General features: G+C 38.3%; 1 protein-coding gene across 11 annotated transcripts in view; it reads left to right on the top strand.

Annotated features, from left to right (window-relative positions):
* Nucleotides 1-6,742, top strand: part of psd3l (pleckstrin and Sec7 domain containing 3, like) — a 435,109-nt gene extending 428,367 nt beyond the window's left edge. For all 11 annotated transcript variants that reach the window (XM_072583934.1, XM_072583936.1, XM_072583937.1 and 8 more), the window contains one exon: nt 4,726-6,742. In XM_072583934.1, coding sequence (XP_072440035.1) covers nt 4,726-4,932 — 207 coding nt within the window. In that variant the 3' untranslated portion in view covers nt 4,933-6,742. The remainder of the gene's footprint in view (nt 1-4,725) is intronic.
* The last annotated feature ends 6,157 nt before the right edge of the window (nt 6,743-12,899 follow it).

Raw genomic sequence — 12,899 nt, 5'->3', positions numbered from 1 at the left:
TTGCTTACATAGAAACAGTCATCCTGCTTAATGCTTCAATTGAACCTTCCTCCACACTTCCAGGCAGTGCATTCCTTACCTTAACTATTCACCATGTCAAGAAACTATTTTCTAATCTTGTATTTGTTTCTTTTTCAAAGCATTTGAAAACTTTTTTTTTTGGTTCTCGATTGGTTTATGAGTTGGAAGAGTTTTTTTACCTATCCGCTTTGTACAGAACCTTGGTGAATTTGAAAACTTTTAACAAATCTCCTCTCAGCCTTCACTGCACCAAGGGGAAAAAGCCCCAACTTCTCCAATTTTTTCTCTTAATTGAAATTTCTCAACCTGAACACCATTCTTGTAAATCTCCTCTGCACTCTTCTTGTCCTCCCTATAGTGTGGTGCCCAAAACATTATACAATATTCCAGTGAGGTCTAACCAGTATCATACAAAGGTTCATCATAACCTTCCTGCTCTTGTACTCGATACCCCTGTTTGTGAAAATTAGAATATTATATAGTTTATTAACTATCCGTCTTGTCATTGTTAATGAGAAAGAATGATGCACACCCAGGTGTCTTTGAATCTGCACACCCTTTAAAATGGAACCCTTCATTTCATTCAATCTCTCTATGTTCTTTGCACCAAACTGCATCTCCTCACACTTCTTCAGATTGAACTTCACCTGCCACGCATCTACTACTCTTATCAACCTGTCAACGTCCTTTTGAAGTTCTTCATTTTGGCATATTTGTACATAAGACCTTAAAATTGGCAGGACACATGGATGTGCTAACAAATCATGCAGCATTCTAGGCTCGATAAATAGGAGCGAAGAGTGCATGAGTAGGAAGATTATGACAAACTTAAATAAGACACTGGTTAGACCTCAGCTAGAGCATTGTGTACACTCTGAAAGCAGAAGATTGGTATGCAGTTAAAATGCACAAATAACCAGTGCAAACATGATGGGCCTTATGGACTCCTGCTCATTGTAATGATTGTGTGCTTCTGTGAAAGAACTTGCATTTATCTAGCACCATTCACAATCTTTGAACACCTGCGTAATACTGTTTCAATCATTCTTCAGTCATGCAGGAAAATCACAAAAAGTGATGCACATTTTACTTATTCTTGATTCATTTGAAATAAGAGATCTTACAGAATCCTCCTAACAGTTTCCAAGCTCCCAGGTTTTGTGTCAGGTGCAAACTTTGAAATTGTTACCTGTACACAAAAGACACAGATGTGCGGGTGAGATGGTTTGGCCATGCTAAATTGTCCATAGTGTCCAGGGATGTGCAGGTTAGGTGGATTAACCATGGAGAATGCAGGATTACAGGGATACGGTATGGATGGGTCTGGGTGGAATGCTCTTCGGAGGGTCAGTGTGGACTCGATGGACTGAATGGCCTGCTTCCACACTGTAGGGATTATATGAATATGATCTAGATCATTAGTATACATTAAGAAAAGCAAGGGTCATATTGCCAACTCATCAGAAACTCTACTACAAATTTTCTCCCAGCTTGAAAAATACTCATTAACTTGTTCTCTCTGTGCCTATGTTTCTTGTCCCTAGGCTAATTTTTGTATCCACTTTGCTGCTGTTCCTTTTATTCCATGAGCTATAACTTTGCTCATAAATCTGTTATGTGACACTGTATCAAATGCTTTTTTGGAAATCCATGTACACCATATTAGGAGCATTTATCATTGAACCTTTCTGTTGCCCTTTCAAAAAACTCCAGCAATTAGGCTTAGACACAAATTTCTCTTAACAAATCCATGCTGATGTTTCCAAATCAATTCACATTATTACTTGTGACAATTAATTATTTTCCAAATAATTATTTCATTTCCTTTAAAATTAATTAATTTCTCAGGCTATTTAAAATGAATTGACTATTCTAATGTATCACGATAAGTAAAAATCACTATTTATTTGTTTAAAATCACACAACACCAGGTTATAGTCCAACAGGTTTAATTGGAAGCACACTAGAATGAGAGGCACTCCGAAAGCTAGTGTGCTTCCAATTAAACCTGTTTGACTATAACCTGGTGTTGTGTGATTTTTAACTTTGTACACCCCAGTCCAACATCGGCATCTCCAAATCATATTTATTTGTTATTCTCATAGCACCAAGTATTATGAAAGATTGAAGTTGACTTTTCATCTGCATTCAGCTCAGGATGGGAGTGGGGTGGAGCTACAATATGTTTCAGTTTATTCACCCTATTAGAAAATGTTTGTTTATTTCCCCTTCTTGCTCACTCTGACTTTCAGCTCGATGGAGCGTTGTTCTCTGAAGATACAGACTTCTTTGTAACTTAGGGCACTTCCAACTACACCATCGACTAGCAAGCAGATGTACACCCCCAGGGGAACAAAGAATAGTGCACCGCATTTGTCTGCATCAAAAACCTAATGTTTATCCTTTAGGGAGTCCCACAGGGTTTAATCCACCATTTAGGCAGAGTCTATGTACAAACAGCACCATTAGTATTATTGGCATGCATTTAACAGCTCCTTAATTCAGTTTAACAGTAATTAAATTATTGACTGATGACTTGATAAAGGTATTGATGCACAAAGCCCTTTGGTAACATTAAAAATACCGACACCATTTATATTCAGTGCAATTGGTAAAATAATATTTACATTGTCAGTTTATGATGAAATATAATAGTTTGATGAATATATTTTCTTCCAGCAGTCTTAATTCCTGCTTTATTTCCTCACCCTGACTCTTGCAGATGACTTTGCTATTTTTCCATATCTAACATCACAGGAGGCGGGCAAAGTGCGTGCCTATGTCTGGTTTCTTGCTTAATATTTCCTGGATCAGCTTGCCAGAGGCTATATAGGTGTCACTCAGTGTCAAGTTCAGCTGACCAGGAGACTCGCCTGCTCTTATTCCCTACCGTTGGCACATTGGAGTGATTTACAGGTTAATATTGAAATCCTAGACTGGGACGTGTGGGGCTTCTGGCTCAGAGGCAGGGATGCCACCGTCTGCACCACAAAACCATCTCTTGTTGAAGTGTAAGGCTAAATTTAATGGAAATGAGGGGAAATTGAAAATTTGAACTCTTTATGGGATGCATCGCCATGTTTTATTCATATGGTGATGACATCTCAGGCATCCTATTTTTTCTAATTAACTATTCCCTATTCTACCAAGAGTGTTTGCAATGTCATTTCCAGTTCTATTCCATTCTCAGAACACACTGCCATTCTCAATATGCAGTCACATCAGAATTGCAAGTTCCTCTGTTGGGACCATACTGCTGAATTTTAACCCCTTCTTCATTCCTGCCATTGATGTTATTGTATTAGGTTTGCAATTAATAATTTAGTGGAACCAGGAATGTGATTTCTATCATTATGTGCTGGCCATTTGTTCTGTACTGCAAGAAATTCTGTGATTTAAACTTAAAGAACCAGAGAAGCTACCTGGTGAGATAATTGAGGTGTTCATTAAATTGAGCTTTCGTGACCCCAAAAAACGAGAGGTCAGAAGTGCGAAGAAGGTTCAGTTCAGGGGAAAGCAAAAATGATCCCGGTGGATTTGCTGTTCAGCAGCTATAAGTAGTCTCAGTAACCAGAAAAGCTCTTGGAGCTTGTTCCCTCAAATTCAGAGAGAAAGGGGAGTGAGTTAGCCTGTACAGCTGATTCTGATATCATGCGATTGTTTCATTCTCATGCAGTCTACCGTTATAAGAAAATCGCCCAAAAGCCACATCATTTAAACTAATGGGATTGGAATCACGTAATACCCAATGCAGGTAAAGAAGGTTCACGTTTACAAATAATGGTCTAAATTCTTAAACTGCGTTAAAGCCAATTCACGTTATAGCAGAATTGACTGTATATGTATCTCTGGAAAAGACAGAGAAAATCCCATCTGGTGAATATGCTGAAAGGAAGTGCTTCTAACTCTATCAGTTGAGTAAGAAATTAAAAAGTGAAGATAGAAATTATATTTTTCACCAGGATTAAGTGACTGAAAAGGTTGTTGCCAGGAAAAAGATTGAATCTTTCCTTTTGTTGTTTATAAGATCTTTATGATATAACTTTGTTTCTTTTCTTGTCTTTTTCTGTAATAAACTTGAATTCTTCTGCTAAACATACATCGGCAGCCTCTAAACATGATAACCAAACTGGAAAAATGAGACTTGAGGTCTAACAAGTCAGATTTCACTCTGGGACCTGACTATCTCTATATTACCATCAGATGGGATCATGTCAACAATTGTGCTGGCTAGTCTGGGGAGGGAATGATCTCCAAGCATCTGAGCTAAGGAATCCTCCTTCATATTATTTTAAATGAACCAATTGAAACCAAACCAAATGAGAATGTAACAGCTCCTTCAAGGGATATGATAACAAAGATCAAATCACAAATTAAACCCAAATTAAAATGTTATCCTCAGGAGGATTATGCAGAGATATTCTTAATATGTGCTCGAGGTATTTAACCAATCATTATCCTCTACCCATATACCTTCAATAAAATTAACTTAACATCATTGACAAAGCTCACAAAGTTTGAAAGAATTCAGTGCACAGGTTGCTGTGAAAGAAATGGGAAAGCAGCGCATTTAATGATAGAGTCAGTGGGAAGGTCAAACCTATGTTACAGTTGATCATTGGCCTCAAGGCTGCAGCTTTCTCTCTTTAAAGGGTTGTGTTCTTTTCTTGCACTGAGCTGTTACCATGCTAACTTCTGTTACAGAAAACCCGATATGAGACATACGTTAAACTCCTGAAGGAAGGAGGGCCAGATATGCTCTTGGAGAATGACGGTAATGGGATGAAAAAGTCACATTCCAGCCCATCGCTGAACCAAGAGATGTATGCTGTAAATGCGAAAATCAAACGCAATGTCTCTGAAAGAAAAGACTACAGGCCTGACACAGCCAACAACAAGCAGAAGACTTAACTTCTCAGCAGGAAATCATCTCCCAGTCCTTGGCCACCAAAACATAATCAAGTGACGCAATCTGTGACTTGTATATTTTTGTGTAAAATATTATTTAGATGTTGACTTTTGGTAACAGAAATTGTGAGAACATGACTGATATGGTAATCCTTCACTTGCAGACACTCCTGTAGCTTTTTATATTTTTGTTTGGTCGTTGACGCAAATGTTTGTAGATTGCCTTTTTTTTATATTGCCTTAAAGAGACAGCCTCCTATTGTTGGCCTGCTATTTTGAAAGCCATCGAAGGTCATGCAGTCGGAGGTTTACACAAGAGGCCCTATCAACGAGTGCCAAATGGATATATGTCATTTCACAAATGGAGAATTGTCATTGGCTGAATTTCTGTGCACAAAATCAGAGCAAGATAGCCGCTGACTTTGCTGTCCTTTTATTTTTCCTCATTATTAATTCTTTAAATTATTTAAAAACAAACACTCTCAAAGAAAGTTGTGAAATGAATGTTTCCATGGATGTGTTTTTTTAAAAAAAAACAATACTTTATACAGTGTTGCTTATTGGAGACCAACAAAATGAATATTCTTCAAAGAGCTATTGGTTGCTTTTCTGTTTACTGCTTATCAGCAAATAGTCCTTACAAATTCCTCTCTGTCTTATCCCTTCCTCCCTCCTTCTCACTAGATTATTGATTGTCACACATGTCAGAACTTCCTTTGAGGACTGTGACACTCCTCTCTCCCTTTCTCTCGCTCAGTCTCTCTCCCTTTCTCTCGCTCAGTCTCTCCCCTGTACATGCCAACATTTCAGAGCACATGCTATTCTCTGTGCACATCCCCACCCAAGTCCATATCTGCTACTGAGCCAGAAAGCTGTCATCTGTACAGTGTTGGAAGGAAAATATTTTAAAACACTTTGTTTTGAAATGATTTTATGAGGCTCCATTTTAAGCACACTGTAAATCCCAGGCAACCTTGTCACCTGTACATGATATTTCCTTGACAAGAATATAGCAAATATATAGAAGGTACTATCTGAATTATTTGATTGTATCTTTAAAGATTAGTATTTATAGTGCACTTTAACAGAATACATAAAGCTTGACCACCTGTTTTTATTTTTTTTAAGAATATATGTTTGTCTTCCATTTTTTTGTATAATTCCAGGCATCTATGCCTGGGCAAGTTCTGTCAACTGTAAGACAGGTTAAAGAGACAGTATTGTAGTGAAATTACAATTGATCCGATAGAAGTTTTGTTTGAAGTAGGAAATTGCATTTGCCCTCCAGAACCACTGCTGTTATTGAATTTCTATTGCAATGATGCTGTAGTTTAACTCTCACTGCACCAGTTACATAAGGATCTCACGCGTGAAGAGCACACAACTCTGCCTGATTGCGGATTCAGTTGAACACATCAAGTGTGAAAAGGTCACTTTTTTTCTATAAAGAATTCGACTCACCCTTGCCCTGCAGAATACCTCTAATACTTTCTGCATCTGTAGATAATGAAAGGCTGTGATGAAATTTATAGTGAAAAGTGGTATCTGCTCAGTAATGTATTTTCAGGTGCAAATAGGTGTCTCTTCCCAGTGCCACTTGGTATTTCTCTGTGCTATTATTGATATTTATTGACTTTGTTGCATCTTCACTCACTTCTATAGCTCAGTGGATCTATTTTTGTTGTCTGTATATAATAGATTTACTGTACAATAGCATGCAGAAAGTCGTCTTTCTGCTGCAGATGTCCCTTGTTTTGCATGCAGTCCTCTCTCAGAGACAAGAGCTCACATAAATAAATTCAAATGAATGTTATATTGGTTCCTGAGTTTTGTTTATAAAGTGGCTTGTTTCGTCATTTCACTTTGCGCTGTCACGTGCACAATTCAAAAGAAATTCTACCAGCAAACGAAAGAAGTCTCAGAAAAAGGGCTCCAAAGAAGCATCACTTGAGTCAAAATGTTAACTTTGTTTCTCTTTCCACAGATGCTGCCAGATCTGCTGAGTTTGTCTAGCAATTTCTCCTTTTAATTTAGACCTCCAACATCTGTAGTATTTTGCTATTATTAGAAAAGATGCTATGTGACACTCATGGTTTCAAAGGACATATACAACGCAAACAAACATATAAATTATGGAAGTTTTTCTCTTCATGGGGTTTCAAGACTCTAAATAAACAGATAGTCAAGGCGGTCTCAACTGTGCAAAACTGGCTTCGGTTGAACAGTACATGAAAAAATACCACAGCTGTGGTCAGTGCTAGTATGCAAAATGTACTGTCGTATGTTTTTATTCTAAGGTTTGGGTAAATATGCATTGTTGAGGTTGAGTAGAGAGATTTCCATCCTGAAGCTGTTTTGCCTACATCTAACCTGATGTAGACATCAGTGCGAAAAAAAAATCTATTTCAGCACCTCGGACAGCGGGAAATAAAACATGCATTTAGAAACATAGAAGATAAGAGTAGGCAAGTTGATCTCTCAAGCCTGCTCCGCTAAACAATATAATCATGGCTGATCATTGAGTTCAATGGCCTAATCCCATTCTCCCCATATCCCTTGATCCCTTTAGCTGATAAGAGCTATGTCAACTTCCTTCTTGAAAACATAATGTTTTGGTGTCTATCGCTTTCTTTGGTAGTGAATTCCACAGGTTCACCAATCCATGGTTGAAAAGCTTTTTCCTCATCTCAATCCTAAAGGTTTACCTGTTATCCTTAAGCTAAGCTATGATCCCTGGTTCTGGACTGTCCCACCATCAGGAAAATCCTTCTTGCATCTAACTTATTAAGTTAGAATTTTATAGATTTCTATGAGATCTCCTCTCATTCTGCTAAATGACAGTAAACACAGTCCTAAATGATGCAGTCTCTCTTCATACATCAGTCCTGCCATCCCAGGAATCAATTTCATTAACTCTCACTAACCTCTCTCTTACACAAGAAAATCCTTCCTCGGATAAGACCAAAACTGTACACAATGCTCCAGGTGTGGCCTCACCAATGCCCTGTATAATTGCAGCAGGAAATCCCTGTTCCTGTACTTGAATCCACTCACTTGAAGGCCAAGATACAGTTTGCCTTCTTTACTACCTGCAGCACCTGCATGCTAACGTATGCTGTACATAAACAATGGAAACTTTCCTGTCATAGAGATGTATAGCGCAGAAACAGACCCTTCGGTCCAACTTGTCCATGCTGACCAGATATCCCAACCCAATCTAGTCTCACTTGCCAGCACCCAGCCCATATCCCTCCAAACCCTTCTAGTTCATATACCCATCCAGATGCCTTTTAAATGTTGCAATTGCACCAACCTCCACCACTTCCTCTGAGAGCTCATTCCACATACGCACCACCCTCTGCGTGAAAAGTTGCCCCTGAGGTCTCAAATGCCGATGACCTTAAAGTCTATTCATTAGGCATCTACTACACAGTCTCATTTGACTTCCTAGTTAGAAAGAAAAAATCCCAATTGGGCACAATAGGTTGTGATGCTCCTCAGTTGGGCATCTTTTAATTTTGTTACTTTTACATGCATTTTTATCTTCCATCTTCTAAACTGTGGCAACTGATGCAGGACGTGTTAGATAATGATAATACAGGACAAAGTCAGAACTGATAACACACGAGTAGCAATAAAGACCCAATGCACTTTGAGCATTTGAATTCAGAACACAGTTTACATCACTTAAGGGTGCGTCAGTTAAGTAGATAATTGTGTTTTAAGTAAATTAAATTCTCTGGTCAGTGTTTACAATAAAAACCACCTTGTTTGATGTGTTAATAATGAATAGTAATCAACTGCAAGAGCTTGGTTTACTTTCTCTGCAATGTCATCGTTCTGGATAGGTGAATCATTGGGGCACTAAATCTTGGTTAAAGCAGCATTGACACTCTAGCTTTTTTATTTGTCAAATTCTGGGTGTTTTTTTTTATTATTGCTTCCAATTCAAGTATCTCCTGTAACCTAGCAACAAAAATGTTCCTGCTTAGATTCAACCAAGCAAATGGACTCTTTTTGATTCTGAATATTTAGAATCATAGAATGCTGCAGCAAAAGGGGTAGTTTATCCCATCATGCATTTGCCAGCTCTGTGGTAGATCTGTACAATTAATGGCGCTTCATTGCTCCGTTCCTCTTATCCCTGGAAGTATTATCCCTTCAAGTCTTTATCCTATTCTCCTTGGAATGCTGCTTTAAAATCTGTTTCAACAATTCAGATGCTGCAGTTCAGATCACAACAACTAGCTGTGCAGACAAAAGTACTCACCCCTGTTTCTTTTGCCATTCACATTAGAACTGTCTATCGTTGTTATTGATCTTTCTGCATCTGGAAATAGCTTCTCATTATTTACTATTATCAAATTCATCACGAATTTTGAACACCTCTATCGAAATTTTCTTTAAAAATCTCTGCTGAAAAAAAGTCTATTTCCAATTTCTTCACAGAATTGGTGCTATTCAATCCTGGTACAATTCTCAACAATTTCTCCTGCAACCTCTCTGAGGCTTTGACATGGAAAGCGTATTATCTAGAATTGAACTAAATGCTCCTGGTGATATTTTAGAAAGGTTTTAGCATGACTCCTTTGCTTTCATATTCTACCCTATAAACCTTACAAAGATCTTGCATGCCTTTTAAGCAGCTTTGTCAACTCGTGCTGATGTCACCAAGACTTGTGCATATCTACATCAGTGCCCATGGGTCTCTGCTGTTGCATGCCTTCACAATTGTACTGTTTATTCATATTACCTCCTGTCATTCATCCCACCAAAACGTACCACTCCACATTTCTCAGAATTCTTCCATATGCCTGCATACTCCACCAGTCAACTCAAGTTCTCCAGAAATCTATGTGATCATCTTTAATTACATCTCTGATTGGATTTGCATGTCTAAACCAACAACTCTCATCTGAAACTGTGGAATCACTTGTATAAGGAATCAGTACTTTTATTCCAATACTATTTACATTCTAATGAATAAACATCACGCTATTGTATATAATAAAAAGTTAGATGGACAATGGATTGAAGTTTGACAATTTTATAACAGAATTGCATCTGTTGCATCCCCCCCCCCACCATTGTCTCCTAAAAATGTACACATGGTTCCGTTAGCTGCACTCTCAAAGACAAAAGTTACTGGACTCAAGTTCCAAATTCAAACTAATAGCCCACAGCATTTTGAAGCCAGCATTGTGCTGTTAGAGGTGTTGTGCTTATGGGGAAATCTTAAATGAATGCCTGTATCAGCTTGCTGAATATATGACTTCATGAAGTCCCAATCTCTGGCCAATGTTACTCTCTTGCCCAATGATACCAATAGCATATGGGGTAATTTATTCATTTGTTTGCAGAACTTATGAAACATATTATATGTTGAGGGGACCTGACCTTGTGAATGTTGAAAAGGTGTTCACTCTTGTGGGAGATTCTGAAACTGGGGGATACTGTTTGCAAATGTAGGGCCACCCATTTAAAACAGAGATGCTGAAACTTTTTTTGACTTGGAAGGTTGTGAATGTTTGGATTTCCCTTTCTTAGAAAGCAGCAATTGGAGAATTTTAAAATATTTTTGAGGCATTGGCAGCTTGATTCTTGATTTTCAAGTGGATGAAAGGTTAATGGGAATATGCAAAAATGTAGAGTTGAGTTAAGCACAGAAACAGACACTTCAGTCCAACTTGTCCATGCTGACCACATCTCCTAAATAAATCTAGTCCCATTTGCCAGCATTTGGTCCATGTCCCTCGAAGCCCCTCCTATTCATATACCCATCCAGATGCCTTTTAAATGTTGCAATTGAACCAGCCTGCACCACTTCCTCAGGCAGGTTCAAACCAGATCAGCCATGATCTTACCGAATAGTAACGTTGGCTAGAAGGGCCGAATGTTTCTTGTTATTCCTTGTTCATATGTCTGTATGACCTCACTTCATTACAACATGCCATTTCTCCACAGAACATCAATGGCTGGACTTCCAAAATCCATGGTTTGTACAGCCTTATGTTAATGGCTGCCTCTCTTTCAGTGCAAGCATTTTCACTTGCCTTTGTGTCAACATTTGTTTCATCAGATAGCTTTTCTGATCTGAATGGTCTTCCTTCTCAACAAGACTGAACATTGTAGTCTTGGTCAGCCATTCCGAATTGCCTTCCATTCTCTTATTTATTCATGATATTTGGGCTTTGCTGGCTCAGCCGACTTTCGTTTCCCATCTTTAATTGCCTTGGAGAAGATGGTGGTGAGCTGCCTTCTTGAACCACTGTAGTCCATTTGCTGCAAGTACCACCACAATGCCATTAGGTACAGTATTCTAGGAGTCTAATCCCAATAAGTTTGCAGGTGAGGCAGCATCCGAGGAGCAGGAGAATTGATGTTTCAGGCAATCGGGAATGAGGATCATCGGGAATGGGTCTCATTCCTGATGAAGGGCTCCTGCCCGAAATGTCAACTCTCCTGTTCCTCAGCTGCTGTGCTTTTCCAGCACCACTCTCTCTACTCTGATCTCCAGCATCTGCAGTCCTCACTTTCTCCCAGTAAGTTTGCACTCATTCTGTCACGCATATAATGGTAAGAATGTTGGAGAAACCCCAGATAATTTCAATCTTTTATCAGTATTGTCACTTACTACTTTCATAAGCCCTTGTAATTGCATAAATTATAATAGGATTGAACTTTGAACATGTAGGTGCCTCCTTGCTTCATAGTTGCATGGAACTAGAAGAAATTAACGTACATCCCTAGACAGCTAGATTTAGGGTTTTACAGTGAGCTCCATCATTGATGACTTTGCAGATTCAAATGAGTCTACTGCTAATTTGAAATTTGAAGCAGTAATGAGCTTAGGGATTATAAGAAGTCTGAACATGTGTTAAAATCAACTTTGTTTATAGAAATAAAGAGCAACTTAGCTGCAATTACACAGGAAAGTGGTCTGTGTACTGAAGGTTGAAACACAAAAGCAAGAGGTGGTGTTCATGACATCTATATTACTCTAGGCACAGGAAGATAATGCATTGACAGAAAATCACAAGGGCAAGTGGGGAATTATTTTCTGAAGAAGCACTAGTGATGTACTTCAAAATTTAAGTTGGAAAAAACATGCTATCAGAAAGAACTAAAGAAAAAAGAATGTTAAAATCATGTGAAAGAGAAAAGTGACTCAAACCACAGCAAACATTTTGTGCTTTTGCTATGAGCCAAGGGTCATTTAGGAACAACTAGAATTATTGCACGATGCCTGGGAGGACAATGCAAAATGACAAAGAATGGCAGAAGAGGTGAACAGATATTGTGTATGTTTTTTCCTGTGAAGCATTTTGATCTATCTTTTACGTATTACAAAAGATAAAAAAAAAACCCTGAAAGGACATTTGCAGCTCTCAAGGGAAATTGAGCTTCGTAAGTTAAAAGGGTGCTCGATGGAAAAAGCAGCAAAACTAGATTTAATTTATCCTTGAAAATGAAAGAAATGGCAGAGGTTGTGTCTGATGCCGTGCTGAATACTTTCAATGGTCCTTTGATATATGCCAGATGATGGGAAGAAAAATATCTGTAGTGCTCTTATTTTAAAAAAAGGATTAAAGTCAAATCCTGGAAGCTATAGGCCAGTGAGTCTAAATTTGTATTGACGAAGTTTAAACATGACGATCAGTTAGCAATTGTAACACATGACGTTTCAAGTGTAGCTTTGAAATGCTCTAGAAGAAAGTTGAGAATAATTCTGAGTTAAAGAACCTTAGCTACTTAGATAGGCTTGAGGGCCTTGGCTTATTCATCGGAGAGACAATATGATACAATATGATATAAAATTAAAGAACTGGCTAGCCTTGTCAATGAGAGATTATTCAGGTTTAACAGAACAATGATGACCAAGGGACATAAACCATGCAAGAGTGGGATTAGACTGGATATCAGGCCGATCAATTTTGCCCAGGGAGAAGTGAGCCAAAGCAATATTCCAT

Source organism: Chiloscyllium punctatum, chromosome 14 (assembly GCF_047496795.1).
Source record: "Chiloscyllium punctatum isolate Juve2018m chromosome 14, sChiPun1.3, whole genome shotgun sequence".
In the NCBI taxonomy this organism is placed as follows: domain Eukaryota; kingdom Metazoa; phylum Chordata; class Chondrichthyes; order Orectolobiformes; family Hemiscylliidae; genus Chiloscyllium; species Chiloscyllium punctatum.
The sequence above is the reverse complement of the archived record's forward strand: the minus strand, read 5'-3'. Positions and strand labels throughout refer to the sequence as shown.